Source organism: Polypterus senegalus, chromosome 3, assembly GCF_016835505.1.
Source record: "Polypterus senegalus isolate Bchr_013 chromosome 3, ASM1683550v1, whole genome shotgun sequence".
In the NCBI taxonomy this organism is placed as follows: Eukaryota; Metazoa; Chordata; class Cladistia; order Polypteriformes; family Polypteridae; genus Polypterus; species Polypterus senegalus.
Genome location: NC_053156.1, coordinates 282,577,856 through 282,604,117, shown reverse-complemented (window position 1 = coordinate 282,604,117; position 26,262 = coordinate 282,577,856). Strand labels below are relative to the sequence as shown.

Sequence of the window (26,262 nt, the reverse complement as noted above, 5' to 3'; positions counted from 1 at the left end):
TCTCTTCTCTACTCTTTCCACTCTCGTTGTTCCTTCTTATTTTCATATAACCACTAAAACGTCATTGACAACACAAAATGAATTCCTGCTTACATGTGTCTCAATGTGATAGATACTACCTGGGAAAATACTCTGTAAATAAAAAGTAATCAAGAGTCAAGGTTAACAACAAATTCAAGATGGATGTCCTTTATTATTTCAAGCAACATGGAGCCTGCAACATGAGTTGTTCAGTACTCAGTACTGTGACAAGACAAATATAAATAAATAGTAATAAATTAAATCCATTTACATAACACAATCAAGAATCATTTCAGTTTACACCAATCAAAAGGTAGATAAGTGGTATGTTCTTCTAACTCACCTATGTCTTACTGTTATCCGAACTTCCCAAAATAGTTAACATAGTTGATTCTTTGGCACGCACACACACGCTCATACACACACACATGCTTAGACACACGCACACACACACCACATGCATTTATCCATCCATCCATCCATCCATCCTCCAACCCGCTGACGGGGATCTGCTGGAGCCAATCCCAGCCAACACAGGGCAGGAACCAATCCTGGGCAGGGTGCCAACCCACCGCAGGACACACACAAACACACAGCAAGCACACACTAGGGCCAATTTAGAATCGCCAATCCACCTAACCTGCATGTCTTTGGATTATGGGAGGAAACCCACGCAGACACAGGGAGAACATGCAAACTCCACGCAGGAAGGACCCAGGAAGCGAACCCGGGTCTCCTAACTGCGAGGCAGCAGTGCTACCACTGCGCCACCGTGCTGCCTCACATGCATTTATCTCTAAAGAAAAGTTTCTTATCTCATTGTTCCCTTGGTAACTTGTTCAGGACATGATAAGTGCAGCATATCCTAATTACACAGAAAAGGCCAACTCACAACACTTTATAAATTCACATAGAATTACAGTGTCACAGAAAGTAACAGCCTGTCCCAACATTGGGTCTAAGCCGTCACAGGATACCCTTCCAATGGCTCGTGACAGACCCATTTAGGGGTCTTTGGTGCGCAGAGAAAATTTGTGTAGGCACAGAAAAATGAACAAACTGCTCACGGTTAGTAATAGGGCCATGTTTCACACACTGGACAGCTGATCTATAAAGTGGAGTAGTTAACCACTATGTCACTGCAATAATGTTTTATACCAAAAAAATAACACGCATGAAAAAGGATGTAAAGCTACAAAAAATGAAGTAAATAAATATGATGTTGGACAAATGTTTGAAGCAAATAAATTGTAGATAGATAGATAGATAGATAGATAGATAGATAGATAGATAGATAGATAGATAGATAGATAGATAGATAGATAGATAGATAGATAGATAGATAGATAGATAGATTGTATTACACAAGAGCAGGAGTCTCCAACTCACATGGCTGCAGGTTCTCATTGTAACCCTTCTCTTAATTAGTAACTAATTTTGCAGGTAATTAACTTCCCTTCATTTTAAACGACTTGCCTTTTAAGATTCACTCCTCTAAATTGCTTCATTTTTTTTTAAACAAAAATGAGATATCATGGGAGCCAACAGATGACCAGTTAAGTCATGGCATCAAACTCCAAACCTTGGACCTTATGGGATTTTACCGATTGTATTTGAAAGAGATGACAAAAACAAAGCATAATACATAATTTACTTAGACTTTCAATCAGTCTTTACTATGGTCGTCCTACACAAAAGATTAATTCTGAAACTAGAAGCTGTAGGCATCAGAGGTAACCTACAAAACTGGACCTCTAATTGGTTAACCAACAGGAAACAAAGAATACAGGTAAGAGGAGAATTAGGTCATCATTGGAGTACCTCAGGGGTCTGTCCTTGGACCATTACTTTTTCTTATTTATATTAATGACATTGATTCTGGTATAGTTAGTAAACTTGTGAAATTCACAAATGACACTAAAATTGAAGGGATGGCATGCAACACTGAGGAGACAGTAAAATAAATCAAAAAGACCTGGACAACCTTCGTATATCAGTGTAGAGAAGTGCAAAGTGCTTCATGAGGGAAAAAAGAACATCAATTATAAATACAAGTTGGAACATGGTGTCCAACAGGAGGCAACCTCCGTAAATGATTTAGGGGTTTATGTTGATGCAACATTTTCGTTGACTAAGCAACATATAGAAGCAATTAAAAAGGCAAATAAAATGTGTGAACGCTGGCCCCGGCACAGACAGACGGACAACATAGTTCCACCACACACTGTTTATTTACACTATTTACATACATATAAAAGTCACGTGCACTCACGAACCCCAGTGCCTCCAGCACTGATTCCCCCAAGTCCAGGGCCCACAGTCCTTGTGCCTTCCTGGCCGCCTCCAGTCCTTCCACAAGCTCAGTCCTTCTGCCTCCCGACTTCCACCACTGACTGGAGGGAGGCGGCCCCTTTTATGGGGAGCCGGATGGGCTCCAGCTGCTTCCGGCACTTAACGGTGGCCACACCCTGTGTGGCGGAAGTGCCGGGTGCGCACCCGGAAGCCGTCCGTGTCTCCCCGGTCGTCTTCCCCCCGGCACTTCCTGGTGTGGCGGAAGTGCCGGGCTCCCGGAATAAGTAGGCCCTGGGGCGCCGCCTGGCGGTGGCCACGGGTCCCTACAGGGCTGGGCTTCCAAGCCCTGTACCCGAGGCCCCCTGCATAACCAGGACGGACGCCCCCACTCCGTCTGGAGGAAGCACACGCCCTCCTCTGGTCCTCCAAGGCGTCCCGGCCGGGCTCCATCCCCGGCCAAAGACCACATGGGGTAAACCGGCATCGGGGCGCCGCCTGGCGGTGACCACGGGCCCCTACAGGGGGCCTACAAGCCCTCCTCACGTCCTCCTGGGCGTCCCGGCCGGGCTCCAGCCCCGGCCGGGGACCACAAATGTTAGATTATATCATAAAAATAGCTGAATTTAGGTCAAGGGATGTTATCCTCACACTATATAAAGCACTAATAAGACTGCCTCTGGAGTACTGTGTGCAGTACTGGTCACCACAGTACCAGAAAGACATAGCAGCACTTGAAGCTATGCAGAAGAGCGCAACCAAGAGCATCCCAGTACTTAAGGACAGACAGACTCAGAGAATGAAAACTCTTTAGTACTGAGGCAGAGGAGACTTTGTGGGGACCTAATCCAGGTATTCAAGATCTTCAAAAGCATTGATAAAGTAGATCCAGCTTTAGGGTGAATCATGTACTTGAGGACAGCAATGGAAATTAAGGGGAAGTGCATTTAAGACTGAAGACAGAAAGCACTTCTTGTGTTGTGGGACTCTGTAACAAATCTACCAAGACATTTAGTTGAAGCAGAAACCTTGACAACCTTTTAGAAGAATCTGGATGAGATATTGGGACAGCTCAGCTACTAACTAAATGAACAGGCCCGGTCTCCTCTTGTTTGTCAAATTCTTATATTTTTATGTTCACTTCAAGCAGTTTCTTAATTAGGAGCAAATTTTTGCAGTTAATTAAACCTGTCATTGAATTCAATGGATGATGACTGACTGACTGACTGGCCTGCTGGTGCTCTCATTCAGTTTATGCAAAAACATCTCCAAAAATTTTTGATTTTCTTCAACAATAAAATGTTTTATGGACCTGAGCAGATCAACATTACCTAGACCGTCACCTTTTTTATTTGCTGATATTGTATTAGGGACACAGGCTGCTGGTCATGTGTTGGATCATTATTGTTTGCCTGCTAATTAAGGAAAAAATAAGGGTCTGAGTCTTAAATAGCACATCATTTAAAATTAAGGCAAAAGTGGATTAACAGCAAAACTGGTCACTAATTAAGAAAAGCTTTAGAATGAAAATCTGAAGCCACTGTTGCACTGCAGGACCGGAGTTGGAGTGATTTCTAAGCTACTTTCTCAAACAGTTCAGTTTTCATCTTCTATCACCAGCTTCAGAATTGCATTGCGGCACGTCGACATGTTGGCAGAGATTTGGACACCGTGACTCTTCAGTGACAATGTGGGGATCTCTTTGCCACACACTGCTTTGACAAATCTACAAGAGTTCTTCTCCTTATAGTACATTTGCCGGTACTGTTCATAGTTTGTCTTGCTGTCCTGGTCATCAACCAAAAGGCCAATCGTCATGTCATATATGTTGTAATCAAAGGGGTTGGAAAAAAGTACAGCTATGCGACTTCCACCAAGTTTATAGCTGATCACCCCAACACTTCCACAAGCGGTTCCTGTTTTCTTAGTGAAAAGGCACACCTCCTGTTCTCCTGGTGAAAGGCATGGCACAGGGGGGATACACAGCTTGCCGCTCTCACAGTAAATCCTATAGACACAGAAAGAGTGGAGAAAAGGGAAAAAATGAATTTAAGTGAGGGCAATACAATTAATCAACTATAAAGCAAAAAAGAAGATGATTCTTCATAGCTATGCATATCAGTAGTGGCAACGGGATTTCATTAAAGGGTGGGCCATGTTTGTTGTTAGTAAACCTAATTTTAGTTTTGTTATTGTTAAATACACAGTACATTCACTTTAAAAACATAAGTTTAGAAGTCCAGTCATACCAATGCAAACTTTTTTGGCTCATCTAATCTGTATTAATTTTGTTAATAATAATTTTAATCTACTTTCATACAGTAAAAATGAGCTAACTGCATACTATATGATTACACATATGACATACCAGCCCATTGCAAGGCACAAACACCCAACAAAAACATTTTGAAGAGGAACTTTACATAATAATAATAATAATAATAATAATATTTTTGATATTCTGTTTTCCAGCCATGCACAGTTACCCAATGATTGGATGTACCAATCTAACAAAAGTTGGAAACTTTAGTACCGATTAAGTTGGTGGTTCGTGAATATCAGACAAATCCATGACTTTAGCCAATCCTTCAGCATTTGATAGATTTAACATTAAACAAGAATGGGCCATTGAGCCCAATAACGCTTGCCAGTCATATCCACTTAATTCTTCCAGAATAACATCAAGTGGAGTTTTGGTAACTTGCTAACTTATTCCATGTATCTATGGTTCTCCATATGAAGGAAAACCTCCTAATGTTTGTGTGGAATGTATCCATAACAAGCTTCTAACTGGGTTCCTGTTTCCTTGTTGAACTCATTTTAAAGACGCAATCTCAATGCACTTCAGTAATTTCCTTCATAATTTTAAACACTTCAGTCATGTCTCCTCTTAATCTTCTTTTGTTTAAAGTGTAAAGGCTTGGCTTTTTTAATCTTTCCTCATAATTCAACCCCTGCAGCCCTGGCATAAGCCTAGTTGCTCTTCTCTGGACCTTTTCTAGTGCTGCTATGTCCTTTTTGTAGCCTGGAGACCAAAACTGCACCCAGTACTCCAGATGAGGCCTCACCAGTGTGTTATAAAGCTTGAGCAGAACCTCCTCTGCACCAATACAAGCTTGTACTCCACATATCAGGGCGCTATATAACCTGACATTCTATTAGCCTTCTTAATGGCTTCTGAAAACTGTCTGGCAGCTGATAGCGATAAGTACACTACGCCTCCTAAATCCTAAATCCTCCTCATAAGGTGTACATTTGATTGTGTATTCAGACCTAACATTTTTACTTCCTTCATGTTAATACTTTACATTTATTTACATTAAATTTCATCTGCCACACATCCTATCCAAATAATTTTTATATATATTAAAAATGGTAGTGTCCCTAGCACTGACCCTGTGGGGCATCACTCTTAACATCACCAAATTCCGAAAAGGTTCCTCGCACCATCAACGTCTGCTTCCTCTGTCTAAGCCAATAGTAGTTTTAGTGTAAACTTAGCACTAAATTTAGCGGAGCTAATGTTGGGATTTTCAATTGCTATTGGCCATCACTGAAATTTTCACGGCCCACATCAGACTTTGGAACTTTTTGCATTTTTGTCCATTTCCTTTTGTTAATAAAACCTATATTAGCAGTTTGTCAAGATATTGCTAATGCTTATATTGCCATATTTATGATTCCTGCCAATGGGAAATGCTTACATAACCAGTAAATTCACTAGGTTACCAATTGATAGCCTCCTAATTTCTTCAGATGTTTTGAGTGGTTGTGATTGGTAAAATTTAAACTCAGTCTTATTTTTTGAAAGCTGATAGGTAGATGTGTGCAGTAAAATCTTCATTTATATAAGAACTTACCAAATACTTTTTGAAAGTTAAATTAACTAGTAAAGTAACACTGGTAATTTTGATGAGTATATTTATAGTTAATTGATATTTTTAGCAAGGGAGATTTTATTTTAAAATTATTATTTAAATTAAATTATTATTTATTATTTATTTTAATTTTATTTAAAAAAAAGCTTAATAATTTAAAAGCTAAGGTACAAAACAGTGTAGGGCAATAAGAAAAGTTGGTGGGCATAGGCCCACCCAGGCCCTGTACTGGTCTGTTACTCTGGACACTAAAATTATTTTTAATTTTATTTCTTCTATTTGTTTCAGTAGACTATCCTATTAGTATCTGGTTTTATCTTTATATCACTGGCATTTTAATGTTTTATATAAAGCCCTTTGAGCTGCATTCAGCAAATGAAATATAGTCAGTCTGTCAGTCTCCAACCTGCTATATCCTAACACAGGGTCATGGGGTTCTGCTGGAGACAATCCCAGCCAACACAGGGCACAAGGCAGGAAACAAATTTCAGGCAGGGCACCAGCCCACCGCAGAGCACACACACACACACCAAGCACAATTTAGGATTGGCAATCCAGCTAACCTGCATGTCTTTGGACTGTGGGAGGAAACCAAAGCACCCAGAGGAAACCCACGCAGACACGGGGAGAACATGTAAACTCCACGCAGGGAGGACCCATTAAGCGAACCCTGGTCTCCTTATTGTGAGGCAGCAGTGCTACCACTGCGCCACCGTGCCACCCACATGATATATAGTATTTATATATAAATTATGATTATTAAGATTCCGCAATCCAGTTAATAAAACTGGGATGTGGTTTTGTACATATCACTGCTTTATTACAATGAGTTTACTGGAGAATTTCAACATTATAAACACAATTTAGTCACATGCACCAATACACATTTGAGTGTGACACTGTGTGCATATGACTTTAGACTGTGAAAAGGAAATGACTTAATAATGTTTGGAGATGTGCAGATAAGAATGGAAGGTTACGTTGTATTATAAATATTTGGTTGAGTTTAAGTGGTGGTTCTGACTTTACAAGGTTCTTAGATTGTGGGCTGTTCTAGGCACTATTTATCTTTAACAAAGTCAGATGTTTTTCTTTTCTGTTTTCTTTCATTTTCCATTCCATTCTTTGTGTATTTGAGAGGGGGTATCTATCTATCTATCTATCTATCTATCTATCTATCTATCTATCTATCTATCTATCTATCTATCTATCTATCTATCTATCTATCTATCTATCTATTATATGGTGCCTTTCATATCTATCTATCTATCTATCTATCTATCTATCTATCTATCTATCTATCTATCTATTTATTATATAGTGCCTTTCATATCTATCTATCTATCTATCTATCTATCTATCTATCTATCTATCTATCTATTATATAGTGCCTTTCATATCTATCTATCTATCTATTTATTATATAGTGCCTTTCATATCTATCTATCTATCTATCTATCTATCTATCTATCTATCTATCTATCTATCTATCTATTATATAGTACCTTTCATATCTATCTATCTATCTATCTATCTATCTATCTATCTATCTATCTATCTATCATATGGTGCCTTTCATATCTATCTATCTATCTATCTATCTATCTATCTATCTATCTATCTATCTATCTATCTATCTATCTATCTATCTATCTATTATATAGTACCTTTCATATCTATCTATCTATCTATCTATCTATCTATCTATCTATCTATCCATCCATCCATTATCCAACTCGCTATATCCTAACTACAGGATCACAGGGGTCTGCTGGAGCCAATCCCAGCCAACACAGTGCGCAAGGCAGGAAACAAACCCCGGGCAGGGCGCCAGCCCACCGCAGATCTATCTAATTGTAAATTTAAATCAAGTGAAAACTAAATTCTGAAATTCTTAAAGTTAAGAAGAAAATGAAGTTTATTTTTTTTATTATACTTTATTAATCCCGAAGGAAATTACTTGGTTTTTCGCATACCCCTAGGGGTCTGAGCGCAGGGTCAGCCATTGTACAGCGCCCCTGGAGCAATTGAAGATTAAGGGCCCAGCAGAGCAGCATCTCTTTTGGCAGTGACGGGGATTCGAACCGATAACCTTCTGAATGCCAGCGCAAATCTTTAGTCTTTATACACAGTATAACTAAATAACATTCTTTACCAAAGAAGCACAGCAAATTTCAACACTGATCAGGGTTTAATAGAATAATAAGATGAATGGATCCATTCATTTATCGAGTTTAATGAAAGTACACTCTTAAAAATGAAGGTGCCAGCATAGTTCTTCAGAGCAATGCTATCTTCCCAAAAGATCCATCCACATGAATGTTCCAGAAAGAACCATTTATTTATTTAGATCCAAAACAAGTCTCATACAATAAGTAACCAAAAAAAATTGCCTCGAAAGCTTGCATATTGTAATCTTTTTAGTTAGCCAATAAAAGGTGTCATTTTGCTTGGCTTTTCTCTACATTCATAATGGCTAACACTCTAGTACTACAGTAAGTAACCATGAAGAGATGATATGACATTTGTGAACGGGTCATGATTTAAAAGGACTGGCTTCATACAATAACACAGGCTAAATTCAGGTTTTCTTAATCTGGAAGTACTATTTTTCCTAATAGGTAGTTTACTACACTTTACAGATTTCAGTTTTTTTAACATATTAGGAAGTTTTTCAAAGTACAAAGAACCAAATTTAAATGAGAGTGAAGTGTTACTTTCTTAAGCAATAGTTCTATGAGGAACCACAGAACCCAGTAAAAAAAACATGAAGGGCCATTAAAGAACCGGCATTTTTAAAAGTGTAGCACCACATGGAATTTCTAATTTCAAGTGCACAAATTCATTTGTCAAATATTGATTGAAAATCTATGCCGGTGTTATATAAAAAAATATATTTTTTAATAAAATTCACTACTCCCTGACTGAGGTGAAGCAGCCACACACATTTAAAAATGAAATTTTAACAAAATAAATGTACTCACTGAGGAAGTGTAAGGGATTTTGACTTTGTTTTGTTGTGAATCTCAATGGCTACACTTCTAAAGCCGGCCTGCATAGAGATGAATAAGCTGATAAGGTCCACATTCTCTTCCAAGCTAAACAAAAAAAGAATCATAGTTCATTGCTGGTGAGAAAATGAGCATACTGTTTAAACTGTGTCTTCATTATAATATTTATGTTATTAACTTAAATAAAGTATACACAATGGAGGTAAAAATCCTTAACATATGATTTCATCTTTTACTGTTTATTGTTCAAAAAGGAAAAAAAAGAATCACAGGTCATCATAAAAAGTTACTTTGATTCAAGAATAATCCCATCTTTTTGCTATGAACTGGAAGTGGAAGTATATTCCAGGAATACTGGGCATAAGGCAGAAAGAGATGTCAATCTACTGTATTGCAGGGTACATTCACATGAACATACTCGCTCACCCACTACAGTCCAGTTTAGAGTTTTCAGTGACCAGTAGGGGGCATTACAGCACCCCAAATCCCAGACACAAACCCACAGACACAAGGTCTGGGTATACAGTAAATACAGGTTTATTTATACAAATACCTTACAAAACATTTTTTTTTTTTGTAATTATAAATACAGGCACAGTTCTTTCTCTTTTTTTCCTCCATCTACTACTCCAGGTGAGCTTTGTCCTCTTCCACCCTTCTTGAACTCAACTGGATGAGGCTGAGTGGCTTCTTTTGTCTTGGACCCAGGAGTACTTCTGGTGCTATAGCATAACCCATTGGAAGTACGTCTGGGTCAAGTAGAAGCCCAACAAAGTAAGGATCATGGATGTTTGCCACATCCCTCAGTTTTTATTGGTGGTGCTGGGCACCAGTCTATTATAGTGTAAACTTGCCGATACTCAATCATATGAAAACTATTTAGGTCTGCCAGTTAACTTAGTTTACACATCTTTAGGATGTGGGAGGTAAAATTGGAGTACTTGGAGAAGCATCCACACGGATATGGGGAAAAATATGTAAAATCCACACAAACAGTGCCTTGGACTTGGCATTTGCTTATACTATTTCATCCGATAGGCCTAAATGAATAATTTAAAAATCAGGCTAACAGAAACCAGCACTAATAACAATGAACAACATGGAAACCATTAAGATGGCAGAACAGAAACACAAATCTTGTACAAATATTGATGACATTCATTTACCTTTTTGATGGGGAATTACAGTTCTCCATATCAAATACTTGACAGACGCTGAAAGGATATTTTTCTGAAAATACAAAAATATATGAAAAATGAGTTTCCTAAAATGCTGATAGCTGTAAGTAAGATCAACAGTATTATTTTATAGATCTAAACCAGATACAAAAATACAATGCCTTACCTTCTAAAGACAGGCAATGCCATTTTCTACTTGCTGTCATTCTTCTTATAAATACTTGTGGATATGTAAAACAGAAGCAAGCTTATCCAATAGATAAGGAGATCTACATTGATAATGGCTAACACGGTACAACACCCTAGTACTATCAGGGTAAAGGAAATGGTCTAGATATTTACCAAAACTGCAATAAACAGATAAAGTGCAAATGAGTCAATAGAAACTATTTTTATTTCTTTTACTAAATCTTATCTTAACCACCAGTTCTCTGTTTAATAGTATTGTATGAAAGAATGGGGACTAGGGTAGTATGGAGGCACAGTGTTAGTTCTGCTTCCTTCCAGTAAGGAAACCGGAGTTTGGATTTTCTCCCTGTGTCCACATGGGTTTCCTCCCACAGTCCGCTCAAGTGTTGCCTTATTTGACCTTATTACGTGTGTTCACCGTGTGAGGATTGGCACCTGTCCAAGTGTTGTCACTATCTTGTGTCCAATGACTGCTGGGCAATAACTTCTCTTTGACCGTACCCTGGATAAGCGGGTTAAGTAAATGAGTGGGTGAGGTTTATTGAGCAATGTGAGCTGAGTAGACTTTTCTTCTCAACATTTTTATTGTTATTTATTTAATTTCACTTCATCTAGACATGTTTTTTTGTATATCTTCAAAAAATATTCATAGTTTGTATTTTCAAGGTTTCAGAATGATTTTCTTATTACTTCTCAAAAAAAATGAAATGAACACTTTTTAATCTGAGTATAGCATCAAGTCAATGAAACTTCTGGGCTATTGATCTGATCAGTTAAGTAGCAGAGGGGCTTGTTAATCAGTTTCAGCTGCTTTGGTGTTCATGAAATTAACAAGAGGTGCACTAGAGGGGCAACAATGAGATGACCCCCAAAAAAAGGAATGGTTTAACAGGTGGAGGGAGGCCAGTGGTCAGTGTCACTACTGATAGCATGAGGCGATACCTGGACCCTACAGAAGTTGCACAGGTGGTCCAACTTAACCAGGATGGCATTGCCAGAAGGTTTTTTGCATCTCCCAGCACAGTATCAAGGGCATGGAGAAGATTCCAGGAGAGAGACAGTTACTCTAAGAGAGCTGGACAGGGCCGTAGAAGGTCCTTAACCCATCAGCAGGACTGACCTGTATCTGCTCCTTTGAGCCCTACCAAATGACCTCCAGCAGGCAGGCCACTGGTGTGAATGTCTCTGACCAAACAATTAGAAACAGGCTTCATAAGGGTAGCTTGAGGGCCAGACGTCCTCTACTGGGCCCTGTGCTGACTGCCTGGCACTGTGGAGCTCGATATGCATCTGCCATAGAATACCAGAATTGGCAGGCCCACCACTAGCGTCCTGTGCTTTTCACAGATGAGAGCAGGTGACAGAAATGAAAGGGTTTGGAGAAGCCGTTGAGAATGTTATGCTGCCTGTAACATCACTCAGCATGACCGGTTTGGTGGTGGGTCATTGATGGTCTGGGGAGGCATATCTATGGAGGGACGCACAGACCTCAACAGGATAGACAACGGCACCTTGACTGCCATTAGGTATTGGATGAAATCCTTGGACCCATTGTCATCTCATCTCATATCTGTATGCTACACTGATCCCTCTCCCACTTGGACACAGACAGTGGTGCAGTAAGAATTATGTTTTTGGACTTCTCTAGCGCCTTCAACACCATCCAACCACTGCTTCTTAGGGACAAGCTGACAGAGATGGGAGTAGATTCATATTTGGTAGCATGGATCATGGACTATCTTACAGACAGACCTCAGTATGTGCGTCTCGGGAACTGCAGGTATGACATTGTGGTCAGCAGCACAAGAGCGCCGCAGAGGACTGTACTTTCTCCGGTCCTGTTCAGCCAACATACATCGGACTTCCAATACAACTCAGAGTCCTGCCACGTGCAAAAGTTCACTGACGACACTGCTATCGTGGGCTGCATCAGGAGTGGGCAGGAGGAGGAGTATAGGAAGCTAATAAAGGACTTAAATGGTGTGACTCAAACCACTTACACCTGAACACCAGCAAGATCAAGGAACTGGTGGTGGATTTTAGGAGGCCCAGGCCCCTCATGGACCCCGTGATCATCAGAGGAGACTGTGTGCAGAGGGTACAGACCTATAAATATCTGGGAGTGCAGCTGGATGATAAATTGGACTGAACTGCCAATACTGATGCTCTGTGCAAGAAAGGTCAGAGCCGACTATACTTCCTTAGAAGGCTGGCATCTTTCAACATCTGCAATAAGATGCTGCAGATGTTCTACCAGACGGTTGTGGCGAGTGCCCTCTTCTACGCGGTGGTGTGCTTTGGGAGGCAGCGTAAAGAAGAGGGACGCCTCACACCTGGACAAACTGGTGAGGAAGGCAGGCTGTATTGTAGGAATGAAGCTGGAGAGTTTAACATCCGTGGCAGAGTGACGGACACTGAGCAGGCTCCTGTCAGTCATGGAAAATCCACTGCATCCACTGAACAGTGTCATCTCCAGGCAGAGGAGCAGCTTCAGCGACAGACTGCTGTCACCGTCCTGCTCCACTGACAGACTGAGGAGATCGTTCCTCCCCCACACTATGCGACTCTTCAGTTCTACCCAGGGGGTAAACGTTAACATTATTCAAAGTTATTGTCTGTTTTTAATAAAGTATCTATCTAGACCATATGCTGGTGTAGTGGGTCCTGGGTTCCTCCTGGTTCATGACAATGCCCAGCCTCGTGTAGCGAGAGTATGCAGGCAGTTCCTGGAGGATGAAGGTATTGATACCCTTGACTGCCCCCCATGCTCGCCTGACCTCAATCCAACAGAACACCTATGTTTCGGTCCATCTCATGCCACCAGGTTGCACCTCAGACTGTCCAGGAGCTCAGTGATGCCCTGGCCCAGATCAGGGAAGAGATCCCACAGGACACCATCCATTGTCTCATTAGGAGAATTACCGACAACCCCAGCCCCCCGAAACCCCCCGACCCCATTGATGTTGTCAGGCATGCATACAAGCACGTGGGGGCCATACAAAATGGACTAGCCTGCCTGCCGCATCATTTTTTCACTTTGATTTTCAGGGTGTCTTTCAATTCAGCCCTTTGTAGGTTGATCATCTTCATTTCCATCAAACGATGTGGCATCCTTTCCTTCCTAACACATTACCATATCAGTCCATATCAATAGAGATGGCCAGCAGGATTTTTTACCCATTGAAATCTGATGTGTTTCCAAAGTGTTCCTTTAATTTTTTTGAGCAGTTTACTTTTATAGTTGAAATGATAGAAGAGTATAAATATATACTAAATTACTGTTGTTATCTTACTTTATAATTTGTTATTTAAAAATTTTAATTATTAGTATAATCTATACTTGTATTTTAACTGAGAATTGTTCACACTGCTCTGCGCCTGCACTTTAGTAAGGAGCGCTATACAAAACAAAGTTGTATTTTATTGAATTGTATTGCTTGTGTCCAAAAATTACAAGAGAGAGGGAGACACTGAGGATTTTTAGGATTCTTTCTTCTCATCATAGTATTTTAACATATTGTTATGAGCAATCTCTGATTATATTTATGATATTCCTGCTCTAGTGATCCACTATTTCAAAGGGTATGTCAGTAAATATTTGGGTAAAATAGGACCCCTATTACTGTAATATCCCCATCTAAATTTCCTTTAATAGCACTGTGGGTAGCACTGCTGCCTCGCAGTTAGGGGACCTGGGTTCATTTCCCGGGTCTTCCCTGCGTGGAGTTTGCATGTTCTCCCTGTGTCTGTGTGGGTTTCCTCCAGGTACTCCGGTTTCCTCCCACAGTCCAAAGACATGCAGGTTAGGTGCATTGGTGATTGTAAATTGTTCCTGGTGTGTGTGCTTGGTGTGTGGGTTTGTGTGTGTGCCCTGTGGTGGGCTGGCGCCCTGCCTGGGGTTTGTGTCCTGCCTTGCGCTCTGTGTTGGGTGGGATTGGCTCCGGCAGACCCCCGTGACCCTGTAGTTAGGATATAGCAGGTTGAATAATGGATGGATGAATGGATTATCTGCACTCCCACTATCAGGCCTTTTTCACTAATATTTTCAAGTCTAATACAAATGTTCTTATTAAGGTCGATGCTACATTATGAGACTTCTAGTCGTCGGGGATGTCAGATTTTTTGACCATAGTTGCTGATCCTGTTGCCAGACAATGGCAGATTACATGGCTGAAAATCTCGGCCCTGTTTACTTTACCAGCTGAGCTCAGGCCGCTTTTGTGACAGCCAATAATGTGCTACCTGACAAGGATGGACTGTAAGGAACACTTTGAAAACACATCAGATATCAATGGGAAAAAAAATCCTGCTGGACATCTGTACTGATTTGGACTGGGTAATGTGTGAGGAACGAAAGAATACCACATCGTTTGATGGAAATAAAAATTATCAACATATTGAGGGCTGAATTCAAAGACACCCCGAAAAAAAAGTGATATAATGATGCGGCAGGCTAGTCCATTTTGCCGAAATTTCATTGCAGCAACACCAAATCGTACTCAGTAGTTTGTATGGCCCCTTCGTGTTTGTATGCATGCCTGACAATGTCCGGAGGGCATGCTTCTAATGAGATGACAGATGGTGTCCTGGGGAATCTCCTCCCAGATCTGGACCAGGGCATCACTGAGCTCCTGGACAGTCTGGGGTGCAACCTGGCAGCGTCGGATTGACCAAAACATAATGTCCCAGAGGTGTTCTGTTGGATTTAGGTCAGGCGAGCATGGGCGTCAGTCAATGATATTAATACCTTCATCCTCCAGGAACTGCCTGCTTACTCTCGCCACATGAGGCGAGCATTGTCATGCACCACGAGGAACCCAGGACCCACTGCACCAGCATAGGGTCTGACAATGGGTCCAAGGATTTCATCCCGATACCTAATGGCAGTCAAGGTGCCGTTGTCTAGCCTATAGAGGTCTGTGTAACAAAGTGACATTCATTTCATGCTGTGCTGTCTTGTTTAACAAACTAACATCACAGCAACTGTAACAATTCCCTACTGGGAAAAAGCCAGGTATTTCCTTGTCTGTGTCCTGGAAGGAAAGTGCTCCACATTATTTACTGAAAATGTTCAGGACTGATAGTAACTGCAGAGGGTGAACTTTGATCCTGGTTACATAGGGCAATTTACCTGTAACCTCTATTAATTTTTTTTACTGCTTGTGATGCTGATTTATAATAAGTAATACTGACATTATATGCTGCAGTTACACAATAGTGTCAGTCATTTGTGTTTCTTTATCTCTAAGGACTTTCTGTTCTGTTCCATATTTTACATTTTAATGAAATTATTAGGCAGAAATATTTTTGTGATAATTGAAAATTTGTACAAGTTTTCAACTATTGTTTAACATCTTTTTTCCAGTTCTTAAGTCTGTGTTCTTTCTCTCATGCAGTTAAGTTTAGGGTAGATTTCAAAATCCTCCTTTTAACATATAAAGCCTAAATGGACAAGGTCCTCATTTGAACCTATCATTACTTACAAACCAGAGTGCATATTAAAATCTCAAAACATTGGACTGCTTACGATTCCAAGGATAAACAAAATAACAATGGGAGATCAAGCTTTGAGTTTCCGAGCCCTGAAGCTGTAGTATGGTCTGCCTGTTAATATTAGAGGTGCCCCTTCAGTCTCCACTTTTAAATGCAGGCTGAAGACTCACAACTTTATTTTATGATACCCTGAGTAGAGCTGCTGAATGACTGAGTATGCTGCATCTCTGTTGTTAGTCATTAGTATTAAAATATAAATAATATATTTATAAACTGTTATTAGCACTCACCTTTTCTGTTTTTATTTTTGGTGTTCTCACGTAACATTTTGTGTCAGTACTCTACTGCCAAGTTGTTTGCCTCCTCACGGAAAAGTCATCTGAGATTAAAGAGCAGTGGAATTATCGGGTCGAAGGGAAGGGTCCCTTCATCTGACTGGCCGGTCCAGCACTGACTCAAATGTAAAATGGCTAATAGGGGTGAGGCGGGTTGCTGGCCAAGGCCTTCAGGACTCTGTCTGGCTTGTCTGACTCCTTTTCTACTATCTGGCTGTGGTTCTACAATTTAATGATGGACAGACATTGTTGTTTTTCATTTATATTCATTTGTTTCTACTTTGTTTTAATGTATTTGAACAAATCCGTGTCCTTATGTGCAATAGCTTTGTGTTTAACGAGTGGTATAATCTATTCTTGCATTTTGACTTGAGGGTTGTTACCGTGCTCTGTGCCTGCACTTGGTGAGCAGCACTGTGTGAGAACAAAGTAGTTTGTATTGTTGTGTTTCTAAAGAGACCACAATAGATTGGCCATCTAGATCTTTGGAGAGGATTACTTGTGTTCTGTTTTGTGTGTTGTATTTACCCCAATTTTTGACTCTCATTGCACGACCCAACCTACCTGGAAGGGGGTCTCTCTCAATTGCCCTTTTAAAGATTTCTTCCATTTTTTTCCTGCAAAGTTTTGTAAGCAGTTTTTTTTTTTTGTGTTCTTAGAGAGTCAAACCTTTTTGAAAGAGTTAAAAAAAACAGGGCCGATTAAAACCTTTTGGAGCTTTCCTTGTATGATTTTGAGTAATTCAAGAAATAAATTGTTGTGGTTGTTTGGAAATGGCATGTTCTATGAAAGACAGTGTACTGAAAACAGACTGGCTGATAGATTCTCCAACTCAATTTAGTCTCTTTAGACTTATTTAGATTAGAATTTGGAAGACTCTTCTACGCAGTGGTGTGCTGGGGAGACAGCATAAAGAAGAGGGATGCCTCACGCTTGGACAAACTGGTGAGGAAGGCAGGCTCTATTGTAGGCACGGAGCTGGACAGTTTGACATCCATGGCAGAGCGACGGGCGCTGAACAGGCTCCTGTCAGTCATGGAGAATCCACTGCAGCCACTGAACAGGATCATCTCCAGACAGAGGAGCAGCTTCAGCAACAGACTGCGGTCACCGTCCTGCTCCACTGACAGACTGAGGAGATCGTTCCTCCTCCACACTATGCGACTCTTCAATTCCACCCTTTGGGGTAAACGTTAACATTATACAAAGTTATTGTCTGTTTTAACTGCATTTTTATCACTCTTTAATTTAATATTGTTTTTTATCAGTATGCTGCTGCTGGAGTATAATTAATAGATAATAAAGTATCTGTCTAAAAAAAATCTATCTAAAAGACTGATGACACTGTCACTTACTAAGCTTAGTGATGCATTCATTTCCTATGTTGGAAAACACTCAAATTATTATTTTTTTATTCCTGGGATACGTCAGTATGTGAAGTTCAAAGTTCACATTCACAAGTGTACAGTCACTCAACATTTCTGACACGTTTTCAGAGTTCAGATTGAATTCTTTCTCATTTTTATGGTAGCTGGGGACATCAGGTGACATCACAATAAAACAACTGCAGTAATTTGAAGCTTATAATGAAAGGAAAGAGGTTAAAAGGAAACAAGGTGTGACAAAGTAGAAGTGGAAACTGATGCTAGCAGTTGCAGTGAGGCTAAATGGTGTCACTATTTCTTTTGTTATGATGACAGGCCCTGGAACCCTGGTGTTCAGCTTCAACTATCCGTACTGACCACAACTCTCTCTTCTGTTTCTTTTTCCGGCTTCTTTGTGGTGGCGGCCTGCGCCACCTCCACCTACTCAAAGCATCATGATGCACCAACATTGATGGACTGAAAGCCAGAAGTCTACGTGACCATCATCATCATCAGGTCCTTCCATGAAAACCCTAAATACAAAGAGGACTGTTTGGTTTATGTTAGGTAGATTGCCCAGAGGGGACTGGGCGGTCTCTTGGTCTGAAACCCCTACAGATTTTATTTTTTTCTCCAGCCTTTGGAGTTTTTTTGTTTTTTGTTTTTTCTGTCCACCCTGGCCATTGGACCTTACTTATTCTATGTTAATTAATGTTGACTTATTTTTATTTTTTATTGTGTCTTCTATTTTTCTATTCATTTTGTAAAGCACTTTGAGCTACATTTTTTTGTATGAAAATGTGCTATATAAATAAATGTTGATTGATTGATTGATTGAACTAAAATTTGTGCAAATAGAGACCAGTGTCTTTTGAATTACTAAGAACTTGAGCACACACTTTGAAATTGGTGGGTATTAATAACATATTTCATTTCATGTTTATTTATAAAGCATTTTAAAACAAAGGGAGTTGAGCACAAAGTGCTGTACAAACTATATACCAGGTAAGAATAAAGTAAGAATTTAAACAGTAAAATAAAACTAATGACAATCAATTTTGAAACCAGGACAAAGGGTAAACAAACAACTCTCAAACTGAGTTAAAAGCCAGGAAATAAAAGTAAGTTTTACAACAACAACAACAACAACATTTATTTATATAGCACATTTTCATACAAAAAGTAGCTCAAAGTGTTTTACATAGTGAAAAAAATAAAAATAAAAGACAAAATAAAAAATTAAAATAAGACAACATTAGTTAACATAGAAAAGGAGTAAGGTCCGATGGCCAGTGTGGACAGAAAAAACATAAAAAAAAATCCAGAACTCCCAGTCCCCTCTGGGCATTCTACCTAACATAAATGAATTAGTCCTCTTTGTAGTTAGGGTTCTCACGGAGTCACTTGATGTTGATGGTCTTACAGACTACTGGCATTTAATCCATCCATCATTGTTGGAACATCACGGTGCTTTCAGTAAATGGTGGTCGCACAAGCCACCACCAAAAGGACACCAGAAAGGGAAACAGAAGAGAGGGTAGGGGTTAGTACAGTTTTAAGAGCCACCATGAATAGTTATTATAATGAGTTGGATATACAGAGTATCAGGATTTTAATTACAGTGAAGTTATGAAAAGGCCATGTTTAAGATGAACATATAGCCTTAAAGCAAAAGTTAGACCTCTTATAACATTGCAAGATGCTGAGAAATTAGTTCACGCTTTTGTTTAAAGTCTGCTAGATTACTGTAACACACTCCTCTCTGGACAACCCAAAAAAGGCATCATTTGATTGCAACGAGTGCAGAATGCAGCAGCTAGAATCTTAACTAGGAAAAGAAAATCCGAGCACATCACCCCAGTTCTGATGTCACTACATTGTTTACCTGTGTCATTTAGAATTGACTTTAAAATACTGCTTATGGTTTACAAAGCCTTAAATCATCTGCTCCATCCTATATTACAGAACGCCTCTCACCTTACACTCCAAATTGTAACCTTAGATCTTCAAATTAATGTCTGCTTATAATTCCAAGAGTTAAACTTAAAAGAAGTGGTGAGGCGGCCTTCTGCTTTTGTGCACCTAAAATCTGGAATAGCTTATCGATACAAATTCGCCAGGCTAATACAGTGGAGAACTTTAAAAAATGCTAATTACACATTATTTTAACTTGGCTTTTTCATAGCTTCATTTTAGTTTAATCCTGATATTATCATTCATGGTCTCTCCAAAATCTGCACTTTCTCTGCTGTTCTTTCTCTGGATTTTTGTATTGCTGATCTGCGCCACCATCACAGTGCTCAGGGTAGCATGCAGTCTCTACATTTATGGATTAAAGGCCAGAGGTCCACATGACCATCATCATCAAGTTCTTCCATGTGAAGCCTGAAAACCATGAAGTCTGATTGAGATCATTGATGTTAAGTAGAATGCCTAGGGGGGCCTGGGTGGTCTCATGGCCTCTGAACCCCTGCAGATTTTGTTTTTATTTCTCCAGCTGTCTGCAGTTTTATTTCTATTTTTTTTTTCTGTCCTCCCTGGCCATTGGACATTATTTTTATTCTATGTTAATTAATATTGCCTAATTTTATTTTTTATATTTTGTCTTTTTTCTCTCTCTTCATCCTGTAAAGCACTTTGAGCTACATCAATTGTATGAAAACATGCTATATAAATATTGTTGTTTTTGTTGTTGTAATAATAACAACAACACAACAACAACAACATTTATTTATATAGCACATTTTCATACAAAAAGTAGCTCAAAGTGCTTTACATAATGAAGAATAGAAAAATAAAAGACATAGTAATCAGGGGTAAACTGTTCCACAGTTCTAAAATCCGTTCTCCTCTCTATTTCAGCTTAGCCTTTCGACTAGTCAGCAAGAACAGATCAGCAAACCTGAGAGACCTTGCTGGGGTGTATGGAATAATCAGGTTGTTAAGGTAGGTAGGGGTTATTCCTTTAATAGCTTTAAAACTACAGACAAGAACCTTAAAATGTATCCTAAACTGTACTGGAAGCCAATGGAGGGATGTAAGTATTGGGCTGATATGGTCACTCTTCTTAGTGCCTATTAAGAGAGATGCTGCAGCATTCTGTACCAGCTGAAAGCAGGAGAGGGAAGCCTGACTGATCTCAGAACACAAGACATTACAGTAATTGAGGCACAATGTGATAAAAGCATGTATAACTTTCTAAAAAATCATCAAATGATAAAAAGGGCTTGATTTTGGATGAAAGTCTTAGTTGGAAAAAGCTTCACTTTACCACCAAGCTAATTTGTTTGTCCATTTTAAAATTGTCAGCCATAATCACACCCAAATTCCTTGCAGAGGATTTGAAACAAAAGATTCCAAGGAACCTTGGTTAAACTAGTGGGAATTACTGGTGAGAACCTCAGTTGTACTCTCATTAAAATAAAAAAAAAAAACAGTCCCACAATGGTTTTGTTTGGGCTCAAGGCTGAAAACAGCTCAGGACTGTGCACTAATCCATGAATGGACACACATATTAAGTCTTCGGTTAACACCAATGTTGTATGTTGGTCAAATAAGCGAGCAATGAATTCACTGTCCCCTGAACACATCACAAAACTATTACTATTGTAATAATTAAATAGAAAGACCATAAAAAGTTGGGTCACCAGCCGGTGTTCCCCATATAATTGTTGAAAACAATAAAGTCGATTTACACAACTTACACAAGAAAACACAATTACATTTTTTAAGATACGAGTCATAAACATGACTGAAGTATGATGGCAGTGTAGCCTTTTAAAAGGCCGGTGAGGTGGAAAAGGTGAGCTTAGAGAATGGAACCCAGAAATAATGTGTATGTGAATATGAATATGTGTATGTGTATTTGGATATGTGAGTATGTGAATTTCCCCTTGGGGATTAATAAAGTATCTATCTATCTATCTATCTATCTATCTATCTATCTATCTATCTATCTATCTATCTATCTATCTATCTATCTATCTATCTATCTATCTATCTATAAAGATGAGTCAAATAGTGTTTGGCGGCAGCAACAAAATTTGACTCAGGGAGGAATTACCATTGCACAAGCCCCAGTGCTGTCTCCCAACACATGTGTGTGACACAGCATGCTATACACATTCACGTTTTCTAACACTGGGAACAATTTAGATTGACCAATTAACTTGCTCATTTTTGAGCATGTTGGAGTAAAGCTGGTGTTTCTGAAGGAAAACCTACATGATCACAGTATGTAAAATCTAAAAGACCAAAAACCAGTTAACATCTGCACAATTGTGCCACCTATAGCAGACTATTAATCCCACTAATGTGTTAACTATTCCTTGTTTAATGAAGCATCATCAAGATACACTTTAAAGTTCATAAAGGTGAATGTAAAACAAAACAAGATAAATGTGGATTAAAAGTAGCATAAATTTGTCAGTTTCCAAGGTATTGGACTAAAAGCATGACGCTGAAAATGATATGTGAAACTGATTGTTAAACAGAAATACAAAGCCTGCTGTTCCCTTGTAATGTCCATTCTTTGATGCTTGATGCCCAAAATGCTTTATGTATATTTATGTTGAGGCAACGCGAAGGTTGTTTGTACCCCTGCTGCAAGTATATCTGGCTGTGCCATAGTCATATTGCCATAGTGTCAATCAATGTCTTCATTACTCAGCTGGAAACCTAGGAATGAAAGTGAGAGTAGTTTTCATCTTCCAGCATTGCATGTTCATGGGTGGCCACACCAAGTCATTCTTAGGAATTCTTAGGACTACCATGGGGTATTGTATTATTCCACTAACTCAGGAAAAATATAATTTCCCAACTGTTCCTCTTTGTCCAAACCTGTATACTTTCCCCTTGAAAGGTGGAACCTTTATATGTGACCTGATTGGCAACATCTCTGTTAAGCAAGTGATGATGCTCCTCGTGTTAGTATGGCAAAAGTAACTTCACAACACTGTTCCTGTGGGGTCAGGGTGTTTGACTTGGTATGAACCTACTGGATCTACTCCATGTTGGGTGCAGAAACCACTCTTTTTGTTATTGACTCAAGTAATGTAGGTGTTTCTTAAAGCACATATTCACCTACCTCAGCTAGGGCCTGCTCAATGCTGGCAAAGCAATGTAGGAGTGAAATCCCTCAGAACTTGTCTTGTGTCAAGTTGCTCTGAGAGAAGTGTGGACGTGCCCATTGCAGTAAAGAGTAAACCTCTGCACCAAATCTTCCCTGGCTTTTACCAGCTGCCTGTACTGACTACAACAGATGACATCAGTTTAAAGGAATACTCCAACCAAAATATTTTTGTGTTACTTACCCCATATAGTTTGTAGTTTGCATATTTTCATGCAGAATGGAGAGAAAAAGATAAAAGCCAATGTTAAACTATTGTTAAATTGACACTTTTTGGAATAAAAAAACTCATGTTATAAACAGGAACCTAAGGACTTATGGGATTGACTTTCTGAATTGAAGACCTGCCTCTCCCTCTCATTCACTAGTCAAGATTGCTGTCTTCAATTCAAAAAGTCAGTCTTTAGTATCATCAAGACCAGAGGCTGCCAGCTCCGATCCTGGGGCGCCACAATGGCTGCAGGTGTTTGTTCCAAACCAGTTTCTTATTTAGAAGCTAATTCTCACCAATAACAGATCTTATTTAATTTCATGGCTTGTTAGTGTTTTAACTCTTCCATGTTAGTTCATTCTTAAATCATAGATTTGTTTTGTCCTTTCTAATCATACATGTATCTTTCAAGTGATTTCACTTTCACTTCAGTTTCCTTCTGAGTACTTAATGAAACCATATAGCGAATGATGAATACATAAAGGTATGAATGGAGACAAGGTAGAGGTACAACTGCTGGTTCCTTTGTCATTGACATCTTATTTCTAACAAGGAGCAGCTAAAACAATGAATACAGCTGTTAAAAGTAGCAATTAAGGGTTGAAAATCTTAAAAAGCGAGACCACTAAAATCAGCAGAAAAATGTCACTTGAGCAATAAGAGCTTCATCAGCAATGACTGATTTCTCTTGAAGCAGTTGGATTGGAACAACAAACTGGAGCCACTGTGGCTCTCCAGGGTCAACATTGTTCAGCCCTGTAGGTCTCAAACAGCAGATAAATTAAATGATGTAAATAAGTTGCAAAAACAAGTCACTTAAGAAAATTGTAAGAACGAAAACTCTAAGCCACTGTGGCTCTCTAGGATAAGAGCTGGAGACTCCGATCAAGACCAAGAAAAGGCACCAACTTGTATGTTAGGCCCCTATGTATGTTTATCTCTGAATGTCTAAGTGCTCCCCTTTCCTGCTGTACTGACCTCTGTCACTGAAATATCTAACCCTGCCCAGCTTGAAGACCTTGCCAAAAGCTGCCTCCCCACCCTGCCTCTGAATAGCTGTCTACCACTGTATGTTCTATCTGTGTCCACAAGGGATTACTTCTTATATTCTGATTTCCTTAACAACTTAACACCCGTTAATATGGATCTGCTCTCCTGTGAACGAGTGGGGTGAACTGATGTCCTGTTCAGGAATGGTTGCTTTGCACTTGATGCAAGTACATTGGCTTAAGAAGGTTAAGAATGGATGGATTAATGAAAGGACTGCACTAGCCCAGGTGCAGTTTAACTGGACTGATAACTAAGGATTATTTTTGCCAAAGGACATTAGTTAAGACAAGAAAACAATTTTGAAATGTTAAACTAACAGAATAGTATGTAGTGTGTGTATGAGGTGCGGAATAGTGACAGTTGTCTCACACAAATATTCTACTTACTATTAACTTGCATATACTGAACTAAAAATATGAAATTAAAAAATGGGTATTTTTACATTTAAATGAATGTAAAAAACAAAACTACATATACCTGTATACATATATGCATATATAAATGCTTACATAGTTTGTGTGTGCACGTTTTTTTTTACTTTTAACCTTCTGTTGGTCTAATTATTCATTCATTCATTCATTTCACACGTGGAATTCCGTTGGCGCCAATCGACTTTTAGATGTGACGCTAAACTCGCAAAGACTTTGGGAGATGTAGTTTTACGCGTATTACATAACTGCGTGCTTCCGCTGAATACCTTGGTTTTAAGAACTTCAAATCCCATCTTCCTCTCTCTTTTGACGGAACTGCGTACTCGTAATCATTTTTAAACTTGTTTGGGAGTCGAAACTTCCAAGATAGCAGAAACCTTCAGCAGTTTCTGATATTTTAAGGTTAGTATTGTTTAATTTTCTTTTTTTTTTCCTTAACCTTGTAGCTCTTAGAGTGTAGTTTTTTATAACTTTAAAAAATTGCAATCTAAATAAAGTAAATTCTGCATTTACTATAATCGATTTCAAATTCTCCTTTTACTGTCCTGTTGCTGTTTAGGAATCATATCTTTTATTTATTTATTTGAATTCTGATAGACTGGGAATCTCGATTCACGATATTGTTTAAAGAAGAGAGTGCTATGTTTTCAACTCCCCGTAAACTCTGTTTAAATATTTATGCGCATAGGTTTATAGGACAGTCATTGTCTCGTGTATAGAGTACATTGTAATTCTTGATTGTATGTGCTAAGCAACCCTGTCTTTTATTTGTTTTATGGGCATAAATGTGGATCGCAATCTTCCTGTCGCGTTAGTGTTGCACTTTAATCGTTAAACACACTTTTCGGTGCTGTATCGGGTTGCCATACACAAAACACGTTTTTTCATATAGCACCTTTTATCACAAAGCGCTTAACAACTGCAGTGATTCAGTGCGTTTGTGTTTAAAGTACATTTTATTGGGTAACAGTTGATAAATTCACTGGACGTGTAACGCTAAGTGGAGAAATGGGGACGTGTGTGTGAGATGTTTCTGTATGTATTATTAGCCCATCTAACTGATTACTTTTTTACAATTCTAATCTTATGTGGGTGTTGTCTTTTTTTATCTTTAAATGTTTGTTTTTTTTCTGTTCAGTTAACATACCGTTGTAGATTTACAGATTTCTTTGTAGTTTTTAATATTCTCAAGGTCCTTTTTAGTGACCTGGCATATACATGTACTTGATTTGTAAAACCTGCTGCATTCCAATAGGAAAGGCATTTGGTAAAATGATATATATGTCTTTAAGACACCACTGTGTCTGCCCTCCCATGTATGCTCTTGTGTTGTGTATACAGTATATGTTAATTTAGGAAGTTTAGAAACTAGTACACAGTAGTAAAATATACAATGTAAACAGTGTGTGTGTATTTGTATTATTTTGTGTACTTACACAACTTTTCTGATCCATTTAGACAATGCAGCGAATGTTAAGATTAAAACGTGAACTTCAGATGCTGAGTTGTGAGCCTCCACCAGGAATATCATGCTGGCAGAATGAAGACAAAATTGATCAACTGGAAGCCCGTAAGCATGTGGAAGAATCTTATTTTCTAAGCTGAACACAATGGAATCTATACACATAGAAAAAGTGTTTATGTCTACAACACACACACTGAATTCCAGATATATTCAGGCACC

At 39.1% G+C, this 26,262-nt stretch overlaps 2 protein-coding genes across 3 annotated transcripts in view; one reads left to right on the top strand and one right to left on the bottom strand.

Annotated features, from left to right (window-relative positions):
- Positions 1-3,873: 3,873 nt before the first annotated feature.
- On the bottom strand, positions 3,874-10,425 carry LOC120526912 (DELTA-sagatoxin-Srs1a-like). Its single transcript, XM_039750011.1, has 3 exons — positions 10,366-10,425; positions 9,173-9,286; positions 3,874-4,318 (listed from the first exon to the last, which is right to left on the bottom strand). Exons 1-3 carry the CDS (start codon positions 10,392-10,394, stop codon positions 3,907-3,909), a joined length of 555 nt encoding a protein of 184 aa, XP_039605945.1. The 5' UTR covers positions 10,395-10,425; the 3' UTR covers positions 3,874-3,906.
- Positions 10,426-24,866: 14,441 nt separating this feature from the next.
- ube2t (ubiquitin-conjugating enzyme E2T (putative)) overlaps positions 24,867-26,262 on the top strand; it is a 28,714-nt gene continuing 27,318 nt past the window's right edge. The window contains exons 1-2 of one of the 2 annotated variants that reach the window (XM_039749316.1): positions 24,867-24,980; positions 26,037-26,148. In XM_039749316.1, the coding sequence (XP_039605250.1) occupies positions 26,040-26,148 (109 nt within the window). In that variant the 5' untranslated portion in view covers positions 24,867-24,980; positions 26,037-26,039. Of the gene's footprint in view, positions 24,981-26,026; positions 26,149-26,262 lie in introns of those variants that run through there. The other variant, XM_039749318.1, reaches the window with a different exon arrangement.

Coding starts and splice junctions, on each gene's coding strand:
- LOC120526912 (XM_039750011.1), bottom strand. CDS start 10,394: ATGGAGAACTGTAATTCCCCATCAAAAAG. Junction 9,287..10,365: donor TGTAATTCCCCATCAAAAAG/GTAAATGAATGT, acceptor TTTTTTGTTTAG/CTTGGAAGAGAATGTGGACC. Junction 4,319..9,172: donor AAATCCCTTACACTTCCTCA/GTGAGTACATTT, acceptor CTGTGTCTATAG/GATTTACTGTGAGAGCGGCA.